Source organism: Schistocerca gregaria, chromosome 3 (assembly GCF_023897955.1).
Source record: "Schistocerca gregaria isolate iqSchGreg1 chromosome 3, iqSchGreg1.2, whole genome shotgun sequence".
In the NCBI taxonomy this organism is placed as follows: domain Eukaryota; kingdom Metazoa; phylum Arthropoda; class Insecta; order Orthoptera; family Acrididae; genus Schistocerca; species Schistocerca gregaria.
Window position 1 is genome coordinate 844,628,480 of NC_064922.1, and position 21,257 is coordinate 844,649,736.

A 21,257-nucleotide genomic window follows, 5' to 3' on the forward strand; every position below is an offset into this window, starting at 1 on the left:
CATCAGCTAGGTACAATTAAAAAGATGCCAAGGACAACTAAAATCAGCACAAAAAAAAACTTACCTATTCATTTTTCTGGTCCATTGATATGTCACACGTTGTCTACAAGTAACCAGACACACACATTACTACTGGCAATACCGTGTAAGATGTGGCTGAAAGATCGTAATATGACAGCAAGCGCAATAGACATGTAAATAGCTGTTTGTTTACTGACGAAACAGTCATGAGGAATGGGGAAACAGACGTAACTATGTTATATTTTGGGTTTTGCTGTAATGGTCAAGGTTGTGTTTGGTTATAATTTTTCTTGCAGCAGATGGTGCTATCTTACCTCACTAAATGTCAGGCTTCACTAAAATATGTACCTTTTCCAGTCTAGTTGTGACGAAGCAGACAGGGATCTCTCTACTTCCTCTCTTGTTTTGCCATCTGCCTCTTTAAATTTATTTTTGACTAATTAACATACTTAAGTATAATCTGCATTTTCATAAAAGAAAGAGAAAGGTTGGCCTGCAGTCTTAAAGAATAGCACCAGGTCTAATTTTGTGCTTATTTTTGAGTATGTAATCAATTTCCTAATTTACTTTGACTACTCCAAGTTAATGTCTTTTCTTACAGGGTGAAACCAGTAATTGTTTCGTGACTTAGATCCTATTGTTAACTTACAAAGAAATATAAATTATGTACTAATTATAAGCATTTGGAACAAGGACTACTAGGATTCCTTAAGTATTTATTTTGCTCTATTTAAAAACATGTTAGCAAAGCCAGCCTTTCAATTAAAAAATAATTACCCGATCCATCAAAAGTATTGTGTGTATAACTATATCTGTTAATTTCATCATTTAAACAAATAATTTGGCTTAACCTTTGTGGTAGGACAAACTGTTGAAAAGAAGGAATTGAATAAGTTATGTTTTAACTGTAATTTCTGTAACTTAAACAGTGAACAATGTATAGTTTCAGTGCCTATTATTGTAATGTTATGTAAAGGACGGATTTGGTCCCAAGGCAGTCAGTCTATGGCCGATTTCCAGAGGAAAATTATGTCCTGTTTCCTGTAACAACAATGCATCAACTCAACAGTGGACTTAGTGTAACACAAATAGGCTGTGGGTTAAAACAATGACAGTGTCACACATACTGTATTATTCTGCAAGAACTGAACTGTATTAAGTATTTACTGCTCATAGATGTTAAACAGCAAACTGTTGTAGCACTATGCTGATGTTTGCCTGCAGAGGCTTTACATACACCAGTAGTGAACTGCGTAATATGGGGGCAATCTACATCCATTTGAAGCTGTTTACTGTATTCAAATGTTGGTTCCATCTTAAACTTCTACACGACACTCTTCCTTCCATTATGTCATATCCCTCATTCTTCTCAAGTTTATCCATAGATTTCTCCCTCCTCTAACCTGATTCAACACTTCATGTTACCCAACCCACCATCTAATCCTCAGCATTCTTCTGCAACATACCCCAAAAGCTTCTATTCTCACATGTACTGTTTTACAACTAAGGAAGTCTTACACAAGTGTGATATCTTATTTTGAACAACTCTAAAATAGTTTGTAAAAGAAAATATGGAGCACAGTATAATAAATACTGATATCCATAGTTATAGTACAAGGAAGAAAGAGGATTACCACATAAAATTCAGAAATAAAAAAGCAACCGATCATAATCCATTTTCTGCTGGAAGATTTTTTTACAACAGACTGCCAAATACCATAAAAATGTTAAAAGGAAACATATTTAAAATAAAATTAAAGCAGCTATTAATTGCTAAATGTTTGTACTCCATCAAGGATTTTTAATGTGGTATGTACTTTATTTCTACTACTAAACTATTATTACTGTTCATGTATGTACTGACTATGTCCACGACTGTAAAAGTTATAATGTACAAATAAACTATTATTATTATTATTATTATTATTATTATTATTATTGATTACAAACGTTACACTTTACTGAAACAACAAACTGGCCTACATGAAGAATGGAAACGGGCACCACCTCAGGAAATGAAGGGGCAAGTTGATCACATTCATCCTAAGACATCAAATGACAGTTAATTTGGTCAAAGAGGGCCAAAGCAACAGGTTAAGACCATGGCTTCAGCGCTTCTCAAGACTCAGCATATGCTTTTTGTGAACGCAACAACTACCCCAGCTTATACCATAGGACATAATAATGTGAAAATAAGATAACTTGGTATGGAGTTTCAATGTAAAAAATAGTGGAGGGCATACCAACAGCACTCACTTTCTGCACAACATTCTGAATCTGAACTCTAAGAAAATTTTATATGTCTTTCACAGACATCTCTAAATTGCAAATTTCAGTGCTTATTTCAATAGATATTTCGAAGCCCCACATTGTACATCAAGAAATGTAGTGAAAAGAACAACCTCTTTTCCCAACTTCTCATTTAGTCCTGCAAGTATCTGGCACAAATTGCAACTTTGGTCTCCAAATCTTTCATGATGCCAAATTAGCAGGTTAAATGTCATAGGATATGTTGCTATTTTGTATTACAATTTCATACAACTACGGAGAATTTAGAAGTGCTGTTGGTCTGCAGCATGTCTTTTTTCTGAACTTGTTTAACTAAAGAGTAATTTTAATGGTGTGCTTTCATGTGTACATCAAAAAGCACATCATTAATAAGTCATGAGAAAACCAGAGAGAACACAAAGAGTAAACTAGAAGCTTACTGCAGCTGAAAAGACACAATTCAAAGGTAACTTAGTACAGTTCTACTTCACAACTGTACTTGATATTGGTCAGTACCCACATAGATCTCATAGCTTTGAATTATAGATCCACAGGCTCCTCATTGTTTCCTGTGTGACCAACTAGTAGAAGTTCTTAGTGTTTGCCAGCACCAATAACATACTGATTTCACTTGCGAAACTAGCAGCAGGAAATGTTTATTAAATATTCCACCATATGCGTTGTTGGCCACAAACCTTAAATTTTCCCACAGCATCATTAAAATAACTAGTTGGAAAAGTCAAGTCGAAGAAAATAAAAGAGCATACCACTCCCTTACAATACGATCACAGTTTACTAATACTCTGGTGTTCAAATCAAATCGAGGACATCTTTACTACTGAGCCCTATGCTACTACCTCTGCCAGGTAGGCCTCCCCTATTACTCCATCATAACAGTTTGGCATAACATACATCACAGGCAACACCAGCAGCATCATACACTTTGGTGGTTGCTCATAAAAGACTGTCAGCAGTGGCCGAACTACTTTTCCATGCCCATCACGGGCACCAACCAGATGCAACGATGTCATATTGCTTGGAGAGCCTACAGACAGGGAGCATACAGTCTCCAGCTGCAGCAGCCAATTGCATGGATTCAATGTAGTAATCTGAGCAACAATAAAACCCAAAGCCTGCAGTCTTCAGTGTACAGTCTACAGTTGGCAGTCTTCAAAAGTGCAGCCTACAGTTGGCAAACACTGTAGTGGAATACGAGGGCTATCCATAAAGTACATTATGTTGAATAAAGTATTGGAAACATTTTTTATTATATACAGAGGAAAGCCACACTTAAATACTACTTTTCTACATAGTTTCCATTTAAATTAAGGCACTTATCGTATCGATGGACGAGCTTGGAAATTCCTTCGTCGTAAAATACGGCCGCCTGCTCCTTCAACCACGTGTTTAGTCAGTAACCTGGTAGAAATATGATTTTTGTGGATTTCCTGGAAAGAGGCACTACAATATTTTCTCAAAGGTATTGCCAAACTCTGCACAACCTCAGAAGAGCAATACAAAACAAGCGCAGGGGAAAGTTGGGCTCAAAGATCTTGCTGATTCACGACAACGTCCGGGCCCACACGGCAAATGCCACTCGTGAAGTTCTCGAATCTTTTAAGTGGGAGTTGTTTCCTCATCCACCGTACAGTCCCGACCTGGCACCGAGCGACTTCCACTTATTCCCAGCAATGAAGAAGTGGTTGGCTATGCAGCGTTTTGATGACGACGCACAGCTTCAAGAAAAGGAAACCACGTGGTTGAAGGCGCAGGCGGCCGAATTTTACGACGAAGGAATTTCCAAGCTCATCCATCGATACGATAAGTGCCTTAATTTAAATGGCAACTATGTAGAAAAGTGGTATTTAAGTGTGGCTTTCATCTGTATATAATAAAAAATGTTTCCAATACTTTATTTATTTTTAATTCCAAAACATAATGTACTTTGTGGATAGCCCTTGTATATGATCCTGTGCAACTGGAAATGTCACAGCCACAGCACAGCAAAATTGCTACGAGATTAGTCGCTTTCAATATTAAACAGTAGTTCAGAATCTTTGAGTTGTACAAATTTAGTCTTTAGTCTGTACAGAATCATTATATAACCAGAGTTGGGTGTTCAGGTACTTTTTCTGATTTACAATAAATAAGTGTTCTTGCACCTAGACTAATGTGTGTAGTGGTCACTGAACTCTTACACTGGCACATTCAGAACCGAGCATCTGTGGTGTGACCAATAATGTTAACAGTCACAATGTTTTCACATTTATTCTAATGCTACTGTTCAATCAAACAAAATATGTGGTAGTATTGTGAAACATTCCCCGTGGGAAAAATATATCTAAAAACAAAGATGTAACTTACCAAACGAAAGCATTGGCAAGTTGATAGACACACAAAAAATTTGAGCTTTCGCAACCAACAGTTGCTTCATCAGGAAAGAGGAAAGGAGAGGGAAAGACTAAAGGTTGTGGCTTTTAAGGGAGAGGGTAAGGAGTCATTCCAATGCCGGGAGCGGAAAGACTTCCCTTAGGGGGAAAAAAGGACAGGTATACACACTCACCCACTCTCTCTCTCTCTCTCTCTCTCTCTCTATCTCTCTCTCTCTCTCTCTCTGACACACACACACACACAAAGCAGACATAATATGCTTGTGTGTGTGTGGGGGGGGGGGGGGGGGGGCGCACGAGTGTATACCTGTCCTTTTTCCCCCTAAGGTAAGTCTTTCCACTCCCGGGATTGGAGTGACTCCTTACCCTCTCCCTTGAAACTCACAACCTCTCGTCTTTCCCTCTCCTTCCCTCTTTCCTGATGAAGCAACCGTTGGTTGCAAAAGCTTGAATTTTGTGTGTATGTGTGTCTATCAACATGCCAACGCTTTCGTTTGGTAAGTTACATCATCTTTGAGAAAATGGCGAAGTTTTCTGGAAACATGTTTGTACCGATGTAAGTAATGTAGACTGTTCTGATGAAAAAGCTTTTTGACAGTTATAGACAACGTCTGGTACGTTTTTTGCCAACAGAGACAATTTTAACTCATATCCCTGAGTGTTACTTCCATATCATGTTCAGCATTTTATATACTGAACAGGACATCTCAATCTGTACATCCCCCCCCCCCCCCCCCCACAGGCTGAAATGAGTAGACACTTTTTCATGTAATATCAATGTTGGTGAGGCACTTCAAATGAATTTTTAATTACAGGCGATTGGGGGTGGGGTGGAGGGGGCGGTGGGGGGAACAATAAAGCAACAATGTCAATTTTGATTAAATAAATGAGAATAGTACCAGACATGTTTATCTTGGGAACATACCTAACTGCTGAAAATTACAGACAAGACGTCATCACAACAATTTTAAAATTGCTCTTTAAAAGAATAGAAGAAAAGTGGAGCATACTGATAATAAACCATGAAACATATTATAGTTTTAACTCTTGTAACAATTGTTTAACAGTTGCAAATTTATCTCCTACGTTCTGCGCAATAAAAAATCAAGTAGAAATGAAACCAGTTTAGTCATTTGATTTTATTGCCACCTTTTGCAGGTATCATAAGTCTGTATAATACTGCAACGATCCAGACATTTATGCACACAAATATGTATAAACATGTAAACACAGAGAAATATTCAAATATCTGCATTGGGGAAACCATTCATTTTTTGAAACACTTATTACATCACGTATCACACTGATAAATATTTGTTACACAGATTCCATTTAGCTGTTAATGAACAGCAACAGAATTAAATACATGCAGTGCATAAAGAATGGAAAATAATAATTCTGGTTTCTTTTTTTAACACAGTGTAACTGCTACACTTACCACGGCAGGAACACTTGTCACTAGCAACACAAGACTGGATAAACATGGTATTTCTTGTACCTCTTCTACAAGAAATAACATTTACAAATAAATAAACTGGGCAGAATACGGTCTTTAGACCATTATGACTCAAAAGTACACTTACTACCGAGTTCTGAGCTATGTACAGTTTCATTTTAAACTCGCGATAATCTCAATCTCTCTCTCTCTCACCAAACACACACGCGCGCGCACGCACACACACAAACAACACATAAATGCAAAACACAAGAATCACATTGAATACAATTTCTGCACTTCTCACAGTATCAACGATACCTCTCCACATAACGCAGTCTTTCACAAGCGAAAGGAAAATAATATATAGCTACATACACAATCAAATCTGTTATTCCACTGAAGTTCATATAATACATTTAAAACATCTACTGTCACAGCTTAAAAAACACTTCAATTTACAATGTGACTGCCTGACAACTGAGTAAAAATAAAAGGTACTGAAGAAAAAGAAAAATATTTACATCCATTGAGATATCTGCTCGAGGGTACATCTCTCCTCTACAGGAGAGATGTCAGCGCTGCCAACGAGACCCTTGTTTTGAACCACCGAATCTCCCACTACCATTGAATTTGTGAAAGGAATGGCCACCACGGTTCTTGTAATATAATCCCTTGTGATGGTATGGTGGGGGATGAGGATGCGAATGGTGTGGGCGGTAATAGACCTGTGGCCTGAACATGTTACCAGAGTTATTCCAACGAATCTTCTCATTGTGATACTGCTGGAACGAATTGTACTTGGGTCGGGAATTGTGCTGCGAGCTGCTGTTATTGTTGAATTTCATCTTCTTTGCCTGTAAAGATAATGTTTTCTTATACACAGTTTCAAACATGTTACAAATCTAAGTACAGATAATGAGGACGAAATATAAACAGAAGAAGGAAAATATGAAAATTCAAATCACAATGTGCTGCTGCATTTCCTTTGTAGGAACACGAAACAGATTATGAGAGGAAGATCTAAACACAATGGATTTCTTTTTTTACTGGTTGATCAGATGAAAGAATAACTACAGAAAGAGTTGTAACAATTGTGAAGTTCACAGGTTAGTAAACATTTCCCCCTGGTATTGCGCATATTGTTGAGTGATTTCATGTCTCATGATTGACTGTCTTTCAACTGTAACCTCCCAGGCCTATGATCCTCAGTACTAAGACTCTCTTCTCATGACATTTCATATCCATTCTTCTGTAACCCTATTGACCTTTGCAGTGTTTCCACTTCTACAAACAAATATGCCCTCATGCATTTTTTATTCAGGTATGAATCATACATTTATTTCTTCCTTAAATGTGTATAAACCCTAGTCTTAAATTAATGTACTGATTACATTACAACTCACACTGAGCATCATCAGAAACTTTGCTGTCACTGGAAGCCAAGAAATTTATCAACATACAAACTTACCCTTCCTCTGTCGAGCTCTTCATCATACAAATTTTCTAAAGACCTCTTGCGTTCTTTATCACGCTCTTTCTCCAGTTCAATGTCCACATAGCTCCGTTCACCACCCCAACTAGTCACTGCAAGAGAAAGAAACTACATGAACAACGTGGAAAATTAAGACAAGAAGGGCACAGTGAAACCAACACTTACCAAAATAACACACCACAGCTTCAATTTGACATTTTTTTTGTTTGTTTGAAAAATGAATTATTGGGAGGGGGGGAGAGCAGACAATCTTTACTAAAATGCCAGGGTTATTTTACCGGAAGAACGTGCTGCATAAAAAAAAGAAGAGACTGTATGCTACTTAAGACCAATTTCCCACTTTCTCTGGTCCCCACAGTGCCTTTTAGGGCCATGCAATTTTGAGAAATACATTATGTTGCATCTCTGTGTAATATAAATTGGGTACTGACTAGAGAAACAAATTTATTATACAGAATAGTTTGTACACAACATCGGACAGTGTGGCATGTGCAACCCCTACTCAAACAGCAACTTTCCTTCAGTCTAAATCTTTCATAGCTGAAAATATTCGTTGAGTGAACACAAAAAGTGGAATTTGCAACTTTGGACTGGTTTTTCTTGTACTGACACAGGAAGCCTAAAGATTTAAACAATATAGAATGGAAAATACTAATGTACACCAACACTGTGTGTAGTCTCATGTTCAAAGCAATCCCCTAAAGAGGTGTTTAAGAGATGAAAACTTGTGGGGTATTGGTCCAGCTATTAATCTGCAGAATGTGAAAGCACAATTAGAAAACATACGATGATTGGTTTGCACTGAACATATTTGTAGTTTCTTTAAGAATTAAATAATTTTGCGAACATGTAAATTACTTTGTTCATGAAAAGAAAGATTATCTTTTGTCTCCCCACCTCCACCCACTTTCCTGCAAACCTGAGGATAGCTCACATTAATCAGTTTTACAGTGTTACTCAGGGCATTGAATATTAACTAAACTGGTCTTTATGATGATTATAATGTTTGGTTTGAGTGGTGCTCAACTGTGTTGTCATCAGCGCCCGTACAATGTCCCGATCTTTACACAGTCCAATTCTAACCAGATTCGCGAATGATGATGATGAAACTATGGGGACAACACGAACACCCAGTCTCCGAGCAGAGAAAAATCACCAACCTGGCCGGGAATCAGATCCTGGAGCCTGTGATCTAGAGGCAGCAACACTAGCCACTAGACCACGAGCTGCGGACAAAATGGTCTTTATGGCTAGATTTTAAACTGCTTGATCATTTTTTACTATCTGCTATGCTAAAAGCCCTTATAACCAACCATTCGACTATTTTCATGGATAATATAGTTTGGGACAGTCTTGAAATGATGTAATACCAATAATATGTTAAAACCACTGAAATCAGAAGCGACTAAGTTTTCAGCATTTACTGACGGATCTACCACTCAGACTAGCCAAAAGCAAACCAAATAAAACTATAAAACTGTTCAGGTTTTCACAGCCAGTTGCTGACATTTTTTTCAGTTGGTTTTTGCCTTGGGTTCTTGATCTAGCACTTATTTAATGACTTTTCTGACATTTCACCAGAACCAATGGCTCGAAATGTGAAAGCTTTATTTCTCATTGCTGGTGAAGCACTAGAAAAATCATTCAGTAAATATAAGTAAAAAATCCAGAGATGAAAGACGACAGGCTACACATCAAGTTAAAACTATTTACATTAAATGTTCTCTGTGCAACTATAATGTTAATTCCCTAAAACTGTCTTTGCAAAAAAAAAAAAAGAGCAAGTGACTCGCAGAAGTAAAAGAATCACATGGATGTAAATGATGTAATAATGCCAACTGCAACCAGAGGATACACTAGTGCCAGTGAAGATACACCATCTGCATATTCTTTATTTTCACCACAATGTATAACAGAGGATGTACAGTAAAACCACTTCTTAATGAAATCACTGTAGACTCAAATGTACAAGGAATGACCCAGAATCATAAATCAAGCAAGTTTAGGTAACATAGGTGCTTTTTAATTACAAAATTATCAATATCCTGTGCTAAAAATTTAACTAAAAAAATAAATGAAATTGACTTCTGCAAAACTGCTAGTTTTTATTGGCTTTAACAGTGTATATTATGCCCAGGTCCAGAGCTGCAGTTGACAACCACAGTTCGGAGGAAGGAACACAATGTTTACAACCCTCAGAAATCACATTTTATGTACAGGACTCGAAAAATAAATAAAATTTCTTTGCTATGTAAAAGCCATCGGTCAATAATAATTACAAATTTCTGAACCCATCTTGGCATCTAAAAACCTGATAAACTGTGATAAAGATTTCTGATACCAACCAAGCACTGCCTTTGAACTCAAATGTTAAAAAGTATCTTTACATGTTTTTGAAACACCTGGAAACTTTAAATTTTCCTATTTTAAGTGAATCCAACTTTTCACTTTCATCCATATTTACACACTCTAGGGTCATCATCCATCCTTTCCTTTATTTTTTTTTAACCTGCAGCATTTTTTCGCATAACTAAATATGATTTTGCAGCAAGTAAATTACAAAAGTTGTCATTTGTATGAATCAATAAAGGATGCCACTTTCATGCATTGAAAATACCTCTGGGCTCATAACATCTACATCCACACAACTTATCTACAACTCACACCAAAGTGCCTGGCAGAGGGTTCACTGAACCACTTTCACACTATTTCTCTACAGTGTCACTCTTAAACAGCATGCAGGAAATATGAACACTCAAATCTCTCCATGCAAGCTACAATTTCTGTTATTTTATTACAACTATCACATGATCACTGTTCTCTACTTAGATAAGCATCAACAGAATTTTTTCACATTTGGAAGAGACCGAAATTTCATGAAAAGATCTTGTTGCAGTGAGAAAATTCCTTTGGTTCAATGAGTGCCACCACAACTCTCATATCTTATCTGTGATACTATCTCCCCTATTTCGGAATAGCACAAAACAAGAAGCCCTTCTCTAAATGTTCTTTGATGTTCTCTATCGACCCTGTCTGGTAAGGATCCCATGTGCAACAGTACTCTAGAAGTGGATGGACAACTGTAGCTGTAGGCAGCCTCTTCAGTAGATTTGCTGCACCTTTTAAGTGTCTCACAAATAAAGTACCGTCTATGGTTTGCCTTCCCCACAACATTATGTACGTGATCATTCCAATTTAAGCCATTTGTAACTGTAGTCACTGAGTATTTAGTTAAATTTACAGCCTTTGATTTATTATATATAACTGAAATTCATGGATTCCTTTTACAACTCACATGGATGACCTGACATCTTCCATTATTTAGTGTTAATTGCTGCTTTATACACCATTCAAATATCTTTCTATTAATTTAGATCTTATGATGACTTTACTAGATGGTAAATGGCAGCACCATCTGCAAACAATCTAAGAGGGTTGCTCAAAATGTCTCCTAAATCATTTATAAAAATTAGGAACAGCGGAGAGCCTGTGACACCTCCTTGGGGAATACCAGATATCACTTCTGGTAGGATTACCAACAATGTAAGATACGTTACTACTTACCGCAAAGATAACAAGTTGCAGACAGAGACAATTAAAGCGACACTTACACATAGGTTCTCAGCCTTTGTCAGGAAAAGAGAAATGCACGCCATTCATTCACACAAGCAAGAACATCTCACACACATGACTGCCAACTCTGACTGCATGCTGCCTGTGTGTTAACAGATCGTTTTCTTCAAGGTAGTTCTTAATGTTTATCTGCAGTGTATGTTCCAAAATCTCACTGAAATTGACATCAGTGAAACAGGTCTATAATTCAGTGGATTGCTCTTCTTTCCTTTCTCCAGTATCAGTGTGACCTGTGTAATTTTCCAGTCTTTATGTATAGATTTTTCATAGAGCACGTGACTCTATATACTAGATACGAAACAATTATATCAGTGTATCCTGAAAAGTATCTAACTAGCACACAATCTGGTCCAGAAGACTTGTTGCTATTGAAAGATTTGAGCTGCTTTGCTACACCAAGGATATCTACTTCCAAGTTCCCTGTGTGGGCAGCAATTCTTGACAGGAATTTTGGAATATTTATTTCTCCTTCTTTAGTGAAACAATATAAAAAACGGTATTCAGTGGCACTGTCATCAGCGACACTACCATTGGTTTCATGCAGTGAAGGTATTGAATATCTTACCACTGGTGTACTTCATGTACAGCCAAATTTTCTCTGGATTTTCTGCCACATTTTGGGACAGGGTTTCAAGTGGGAAACTGTCAAAAGCACATCACACTGAAATCTAAACTAATTTCGAACTTCCCTTAAACTTCATTAATCTTAGTGACTTTGCATTTGTTTAAATTTTGCATGCCCCTTTTTTCTGTAACAATGTTTTGATCTGTTTTATATACTGTGGGGTAATAATTCCGACAATGTTTTGTGTTCTGTGGGGCAATAATTCTCTCTTATGAATTTATTCGGTATAAATCTTTCAGTTGTTGTCAATGCTATTTCTCTGAATTTGAGACATATCTGGTGGATGCTTCCAAAGTTGATTCATAAGGTATATCAACTGCCTTTTATGAAGGTCCCAAGCGAATTTTTAAACGATTCTTAAAACAGCTATATTTTGCATTTATTTTCGCTGAGGTTTGGACATTACAGTATTGAGTCTTGCTGCAACAATATTGTGGTCACTAACCCTTGTACCCATCTTGATGCTCCCTATTTGTTGCTAAGAGGTCAAGTATATTTTTGCAACACCCAATCCAACAAGAGGGCACGTGTAGATAGTCCTCGACTCAGGAATGACATCCGAGAGTATCATGACAAGTAACAGAACACATGCTGGCAGTCAGAATGTGTTTTTAGTCATTAAAAGGAAAGAGGGTAGCTTCAAGAAAGTTTCCCCTTTTTATATTCACAAATGGCTCGAGGGCATTGCTGGCAGTTTGAAATCTGCTACGGGATTGCGTAATGGGACGCTGTTGGTGGAAACCCCTACTTCCCAACAAGCTAAGAATCTACAGAGTCAAGTGGGCACTGGAGTAGATGAGATGATCTTCCTGCACTAAATTTCTTGCCTGTTCTGATTCACTAAGTGCCCTTCACTCATTGCAATGTTTGTCTCCAGCAGATAAAATAGTCCAGACCATCCAGGATGCCCTCCTCCAACTACAATGACTGAGGAAGGAGGTGGCTTTCTGCTGGGTTCCAGGGCACGTCGGCATTGCTGGGAACAAAAGGGCAGGTCTTGTAGCCTAGGAGGCGTGGCTCGATCCACAAGTATTTCAGTGTGCCATCCCCCTGCACCACTCACTGTTGAGCTCACGAGTCATGCATCAGTGGGAGGGCATCAGTGGGGGGATGAGTGGCTGGAAATGACTGACAATAAGCTCCGTTTAGTCAAGCCCAAAACGTGTGTGTGGTGTACTTCCTTCCAACGACGCAGACGGCACGATGTTCTCCTCACTCGGCTTCGGACAGGCCACAGTCCTATGACGCATGGCTTCCTGCACTGACAAAAGGACCCTCCAATCTGTGGTACTTGTGGTGTCCAGGTCACTGTGTGCCACATTTTATTGGATTGCGTTTTATTTTCTGTCCAGCGGACCGTGACTGACTTGCTGGCAGATCTGTCAACTCTTTTAGGAAATACTCAAACGAATGTGATTAAAGTTTTAAAGTTCTGTGACTTGTCCAATGTTTTTACCGAGATTTTAGGGAGAGGGTCTTAATTTGCTCACAGGGTGACTGGCTCACCTTTATTTTACGTAAGTGGCCAGCCAGTGACAATTTCTTGTGGCATCCTTGACACTCCTTTCTAGTTTTCCTTAAGTTTCATTTTCTTGTACAGCATTTTTCATCTTTTCCTACTTTCTTTGTGTGTATGCTTCCATTTTACTAAATTTGGACACATTCGTTTCTTTTAACGTGTGTCAGGGTGCTAATGACCTCAACACTGAACGCCCATAAGCTGTCACACACACACACACACACACACACACACACACACACACACACACGCTCTCTCTCTCTCACTCTCTCTGTCTCTCTGTCTCTGTCTCTGTCTCTCTCTCTCTCTCTCTCTCTCTCACTACAATTCATGTGGTCTCCTGAACTAACTGTCCAAACAATTTTTGAACTAAGCATTTAGTATAATTTTTGACAATGTTTTATACCTATCATTGGCTTTGAACACACATTTTCATTAACATATCTGAGGTAGATTGATGTCACCACCAACTATAACTATCAGTGAGCTATCTATCTGAGACAATACTCAAGTTTTCTATGAACCTTTCAGCAACTATAATATTTGAGTAAAGGAGTTTGGTAAGAGGAATCAGTTATCAATTTATTCCAACTGTCAAATATAATCTCTGCCCATACTAACTCAGAGGACCTATTTACTTCAATTCTGCTACCCGATCAACTACTGCTCATAGCAACAGACATGGTGCCACCAAATGTATCTAATCTATACAGTCTGAAAACTGTTAGATACTTTGTAAAAATTTAAACTGCTTTTTCCTCCTGTTTTAGCCAGCTTTCGGTACCAAAAATGTTTTGAGATTCAGTGTTTCCTATTAGTGCTTGCTGCTCTGGTTCTTTCCCAGCACAGCTACAACAGTTTACTACTGTAATACCTACAGTCCCTAGGTCTAACCACATCCTGTGTTTGACCTGCGTCCTTTGAGACTGAAACTTTCTAACCTAAAAAACTGCCCATTCCACTCCGCACAGCATCCACCACAAACACCTTCTGTGTGTAATGGACCCCTGACCCATTAAGCGGAAGCCAATATCCCACCACCCTCTGGCTCAAGTCGAGGATCTTAGCCTACATGGTTGCACAGCAGTCTGAGCCTCTGATTCAGACTCTCGTCTTCACTCTGTAGAAAAAGTCTGCAAATATAAACAATCTTGTCAATGATGCTAGAGATGATGAGCTCTGTCTTCAGCTCATGACCAAGACTAGCTGTCATCTCCACTTCAGACAGCTGCCTGAAACCAGAGAGAATCCTTCCAATCCAAAGCGGCACACATCATTAGTATCAACATGAGACGCCATAAGCAAGTGGCTACACCCTGTGCTCTTCATGGCATCCAAGAAGACCCATTTCACATGTGAGATGACTCTCCCTAGTATGTACACAGAGTGCTTACTGGATTTCTGCCTCTTTTTGGTGGACAAATTCATAAGGGGCACCATTACACTCCTATGTTTGAGGCTTCTTGTGAAACAGGACAAGCGAATGCATCTGACCCACAATCTTTTTCTGTCACAGATAGCACCTGAAAGCTCTGTCAGTCGAACAGGGGAGGCCTTACTATCGACCCCATCCCTCCCTGTCACACCTTTGAACCATTTCCCACTTAGCCACAGATGAGGGGTCAAACCCAGTGCATGCAGTAGCACTTTAGGCCGCAGTAGTGGGCCGATCGGGAGGCCATGTATCAGTTGTGGCACTGTAATGTTCTTCCATATAGTTTACTCTTTCTATGACCACCTCACTTTCTCAACTTACACTTTTTGAAATGACAGATTATGACTTATTTTAAATGATCTCACCAGCCATGCCATCAATTAAATTTCCAACACTGAACTTCAGGGTGATTTTACAAGCCATCTCTTGCAGTATATTTCAGCTGATAGGAATGCTGATTTTTCTTATTCCTTTAAACCACTTTAAAGGAATATTTGCCATATTACTGAATGCAGACATATACATGGTTGTTCCTCTTAAATCCACAGAAATTGTTGGCTTGGGCATTTAAGAGCACTTTCTTATTTTTGTGTGTGCCACACACCTTGATGGTGCTAGATCTTATTTCTTTGACTTGTTGGAAGGTTCTACATTACAATTATCACAAAAATCGCAGATGATAGTCAGCTTTTGCTGAACTGTAATCTCTCTATGCTGGCACGTCATAACTTGACAAAAGTAAAACTGATAACTTTAACACTTCAATAAACAAACAATTACACTTTTCAGCTTTGTAGACTCCAAGATTGACATCAGATTATGTCACCCAAGTCATTAGGCAGGGCAGAAATCTATTTCAGATTTGTTTAACATATCTGCCAGATTACTACAAGAGAAATTGAGTTATTAACTATGATCTAGGTACGTTTCAATCAATTGAATCATTTATCGTTTACTGTGTCACATGACAAAGAATACGATCTGTGTGAAAGTGAAAGAAATTGGAATCTCAGTAACATGTTAGGAATTGCATAAAAACAGGATTTTAATGTGAAATGAATTTTAATTTGCAGAATTTTTCCATGTTTATTCCTTAAAAGACTACTACTTATAGTGGGATTTGTTAAAAGTGGGGAGGAAAACCATCAGTCTTATATCATCACCAGGAAAAACACTGGTCTTACAGGAGTTTCACCAGAAATAACAGACACATTCATTAAAAGTGGAATTTCCTTAAAGCAAGTTCATTAATTCAGGGTTTTACTGTATTCCTGTACAGTCTTGGTGTCAACTGACTGATTTCACCCACTGCTGAGCGCATAGCCTCCATTAAAGATGTTGAAAATATTCTAATTTGCTCAGCCTCCTCCCTCATCATATTCCAGCGGTTTGAATCAGGCACCAGAACCTGTTTGAGCTCATACCATCTCTTGTGCTTATTCTAGCCCATGTTTCATACAACTAAATGCAGTTTTATACAAGTAACATGGAAAAAGAGCTTACCTTGTGCTCCCGCATAGCCTTGGTGTGACAAGTGCTTCAGTTTGCCAGTGACTTCTGTTCTGGCAGCACCATCCCACATCTGACTTGGTCCTTTTCCACTGTTACTTGGTCTGCTATCACCATCAGATCGTTCATCTCTTGGCATCCGAACGACAACAGTGTGAGGAATTCGTGATCGATGAATAGGGGATGCTCTATCATCTCCGTTGGTTACTTCCTTACCAACTATGGATCTGGTTTCGTCTCGATGTACTCTCGGGCTGTCATCGTTGTTCCGACTGCCATTACAGTGCCGATCTGACCTATAAACAATTATATGTTAAGAGTTTCCTTCATGTTCAACAAATGTGTCTATGTGTCTGAAGTTTCATGAACCTAATATTTCCTACGTAAACACTTTCTCTCCCTGTGTGTGTGTGTGTGTGTGTGTGTGTGTGTGTGTGTGTGTGTGTCGCACATCTGCCACCTCATCCAAATATAGTGATTGTCGTCTTATATTCTTTTCTACATAAGCCAACCACTTATTTGGACTGGTATCCAAGGTATAATTGCACAGCCATCTACTTGTCCTAAAATCCTTGTAGGATTTAAGAAAATCCATTTGACACTTTTACATAGATAAAAATCTACTTACCAAGCTGTGGCAGAACAAAGACATAACATATGGTTATAACTATAACCTCCTTTTACATGCATGTTCTGCTGCTGCTGCTGCTTGGTGAACAGATTTTTTATCTATCCAATTAGCTTACATAATCAAAAATTGATTGTTTTTGTTGTTACATTTAACGCTTTTACTACAGTTGGATTTAAGGCACCCCACTGCATGATCATTGGCATATTTCGGCAGGGAACATCCTGCTTTGGTGTCACACTGTGAACCACTCTGGTTGATAGACAAAATGAAACTTACAAGTAATTGAAAAGTTTTATATCTAAAAAACTATGAACCATGTACAACCGGCTGTGTACCACTTTGGAGATTACAGCTAAGTCAAAATTATCAAGTTAGAAAACATTTACATTTTCATTGATCCACTAGAGTAGATTGCAGTAGCTAATGAACTACTCAATAAATCTTTATGAGTGACCTATTCTTAAGAGTATATTTTCGAAAATTACTTGAAATTCCTCACTTTCAGACAGTCTGTCATTAGCTGCTCCAAAAAACAATGAAGGAAATATTTGTAACATTTCGTAACCTGTCTTTCAGAAGACCTGAAGGTCTAAGAAGTAAATGTATAACCATGATTAACAGAAACATCCTAAAATGAGTAAACAAAGTCTGAGGACATCACCAAAGAAATCTAATCACGAACCAGGAGGGGGCCACAGGGAGGCCGGGAATGCAGCAATGCAAATGCAATTTGGTGCGTGGTTCAGTAAATTCCAGTATGAACGTCAATGAGTTGGAACATAAAATGGAGGTACACCTGAGTCTAACAAAGAGTTTACAATGCCTGCTGATTCATCATTCATAAGTGGCATGTGCAATAACTTCAGGATGGTGTTTCAGATAATCTATTTGATGTGTGTGGCTGCGGCTTACAAATTATTTCACACCTGACACTGAATTATTGCGTTCCTTAGAGTACAATTACAATTACTGTGCAAGATTTTAACTTGCATTCAATAAATTTGTCTCTCTGAAAACATAAAAATTTCATAACACGTATAACCATTTTATTCACATTGTTTCACACATTAAGATAAACAGTACTGACACTGACAGAGTCCCCTATATCACCCCGCCCCCCTTCTATTTCTATCAGTTAGAACTGTTGTCATAGAACAGAAAACAAACAAAAAGCAAAATGTAAGAATAAAATATTAATCATTATTAAGTAAAATATAACAATATTACGGATACTTCACACATCCAACAAGCTTAAATGCTGGGATATGTTGTAGCATCTTGGAAAGATATCATATTCACATTCCAAAAAAATTAAGAACAATACAAAGCCTTTTAAGAAATTTGACAGATATGAGTGTGGCAGAGTCTGTATCTAAAATGCACTGCAAATCTCATGCCAAAGTTACAAACACCTTCATTCCCTCTACCCAAGATATTTAGTCTCCCAAAACAAAAATAGAAACACTCTCAAAATGTGTTGCATTTTTTATCACCGTGAAAATCCTGTAGACACTAGCTGCCCTTTTTAGTGCAAAGACACAGCTGAATAGACATCCCTCAAAACAAGAGGTGAACTAAAATTAGGTTAATTTGCCTCGGAGGAGAGAAAGGGCACAATCAAATTGTCTGTTTCATCTACCAAAGCTCAGTCTTTCACGCATCCAGCAACTTCTCTTTACTACTGTTCTCCAGAACAGTAACACTAACTTGAGGTGTTGACACAATGAATCACAGCACATTTTTCACACACATATGGTAATTGAGGGCTGCATCACATATCCTGTTGCTGTGGATCCAGTGCAAAGCAGAATCGGGTCCATTTAAACCTTGCTTTTGGTGAGTGAAGAGTCTGTCATGGACCAACTTCTCGGCTTTGTACATACGCTGTGTATTGTCTGGGGTAGGTGAACTACAATGCATGGCCATACCTCTCTTGCCTCAGAGTAACAAGGACCATAGGTACAAGTTCATGACACAAGCTTTTTGAAAATGGGGTCAGACTATTGACATGTTTTGTACTGCATGACAGACATCCAATAATATACTCCTGACACTTTCTCCTTCTTTGTCTCCCCTCATCCTCACAACTGGTGACTTCCTGTCAATCTGAGGTCTGAACGACTTCTTCCCCCTTTCTAACCTTCCTCAACGTAGGATCCTTTCCTTCCACAGAGAGGAACTAGATGTTCCAAAGGCTAGGTATAGGTACTCTTTGACCTCCTTAAAGTAAGCACTGACCAGTCATTCTGTCTGCTAATAATTTACAGTTTCCTCAGTTAATTTTTCTTTTGATACAATACCAATCCAACAATAGAACTGCACTCCAATAACTTCCATAATTCAATACTATCAATGGAAAATCATTGAAGATAGAATATTTGAAGTACTTACTGAGAAGGCACAGATACAGGCCGCTGGGGCTGCTGCGGTGGCCCCGGAGTAGAGTCCTTGGCAGAGGAAAGAGATGACACGCACCACGTTGTGGTTGCAGCTGCTACGGGAGCAGATGTGGCAGGGGGTGGAGGGGGCTTCGTGCAGATGCCCTGCTCCGTGACTTGCCAACCTGCGCGGGGGATTTGTAACGTACGTCTGGGGCTGGGAGCGGGTGTGGGGGTGGAAGTCGCGGTTGTGACAGGGGGCGGGGGTGGTGTCGGGCTGTTGGAGGGGGGGCTGGGGACCGAACTGTCATCACCAGGACCACCGGAGCTGGAGTCTCTGGCTGCTCCATCTCCCTCCGGCTCGGAATCTGTACCGGTGGAGTCACCGGGATCGTATGGAACCAAGCTCTGTGGCAGTGGTGACGAGTGTACCCTGTACAAAAAGGATACCGTGGATGTTTATTTTTAATAAATTATCACCACATGTCATTGACTAAGCAGTTAAGTGTGGTATATCTCTACGAACACACTAAATAGATGTGGCTATCAATCTAGTGTCAGAAAGTTCCCAAATTAATGGAACAGTATGTTCTAAAAGACATGGTGAATGCCTTCCCAAAAGTTTTCAGTATAATTGCTGAGAAACAGCAGTCCTATCAATTGCACTTGTCTCCTCCAAATTGATTTTCAGTACAGGCAAAGACTTCTGCACTGACTTATCAGATGGCTGCTACAGCCTCATTAACTATTTTCCCCAGATGTAGCAGTGTTCGGTTACAGAGGGACTGAAGTGCTTGGTGAGGTTTGAGTCACAGTATGTATATACTCCAAAAAGAGGGGCCATTGTATTTCACAAAGCTGTGTGTTGCCTACTAATTATTTCTTTCATGCATTACAATTTCTCACATTTAAAAACAAAAAAAGGGACATAAATTGTAATGCTTGATTCAAATGCAGAATACAGACAATAACATTAAGGAAAAAAGATTTAGTGATTTTATTTCAAAGACTTCCATGATGATAACTGGCATATACAAACCACTCAACCTAAATACAACTATGATGAACTTTAAATAACTATTAAAAAGAAAAAAAAATCAAATAGACCATCATTAACAATACAAAATAGAAAGGCAAGCTAAAAATAGTTGATGTTGTAAGCATACACTATATAAGTTTTGTTCTCTTGACAAAACTCTGTTGTGAAATGAAAACTACATCTATTTATGCAGTTAATTTCCACATTCACTAAAAATGACGCACAAGTAATGAATCCTTTTTTACAAATGAAACAAAATGTATTGCCAATTGAGTGATTATTTCTGGATACATACCTTTCTTTCAAGGATGACGGAGCTGGACTAGATACATTATTTATGGCAATAGGGGCTTCCGTTTTTGTGACTTTCACAGGGCTTTTAACAGGGGACAGTTTACTTGTAACAGGGGCTGCTGGCTTGTGGTTATTTAACAGGCCATTAGTCTGAGATGCTGCCTTTACACTTGTAGGAATCATTGCAGGGCTAACGAGCCGTTGTAAGTTTGTCTTGTAGCCTAAAAAATGGAAACAGTACTTGGTATATGTTTTGCCTACTCAGTACAAACAACAAAAGTAAGATAATACAGGGGTCTTCAAAAAGTCTCTCCACAGTGCCGTATGATTGTTAGCCATGCGTGCAATATGACTGTTCACCTGCCTGGGTTACTTTCCTTCAAGTGGACTCTCCCAACATTCCATTGTTTCATTTATCTCAGCCAGCGTCAGTAGTATCATTGGTGGGTGTCGTTACGTGTTGACGTGAATGTTAAGGTTCAGTTCTTTTGTTTGTTTGTTTGTTTTGTTTTTGTCGGTGTTAAAATGCTAACCATTGAATAACGTGTTTTTTTTAGTCGAACAAGTGTTCAAAGCTGGCGGTAA

General features: G+C 38.6%; 1 protein-coding gene across 4 annotated transcripts in view; it reads right to left on the reverse strand.

The window, feature by feature from the left end:
- Window positions 1-5,794: 5,794 nt before the first annotated feature.
- The window catches only part of LOC126354741 (ubiquitin carboxyl-terminal hydrolase 36), a 40,904-nt gene continuing 25,441 nt past the window's right edge, over window positions 5,795-21,257 (reverse strand). For 2 of the 4 annotated variants that reach the window (XM_050004615.1, XM_050004616.1), the window contains exons 11-15: window positions 20,674-20,893; window positions 19,353-19,772; window positions 16,325-16,626; window positions 7,586-7,701; window positions 5,795-6,971 (exon numbers count right to left, since the gene is read on the reverse strand). In XM_050004615.1, the coding sequence (XP_049860572.1) occupies window positions 6,690-6,971; window positions 7,586-7,701; window positions 16,325-16,626; window positions 19,353-19,772; window positions 20,674-20,893 (1,340 nt within the window). In that variant the 3' untranslated portion in view covers window positions 5,795-6,689. The remainder of the gene's footprint in view (window positions 6,972-7,585; window positions 7,702-16,324; window positions 16,627-19,352; window positions 19,773-20,673; window positions 20,894-21,257) is intronic. The other 2 variants (XM_050004617.1, XM_050004618.1) reach the window with 1 other exon arrangement.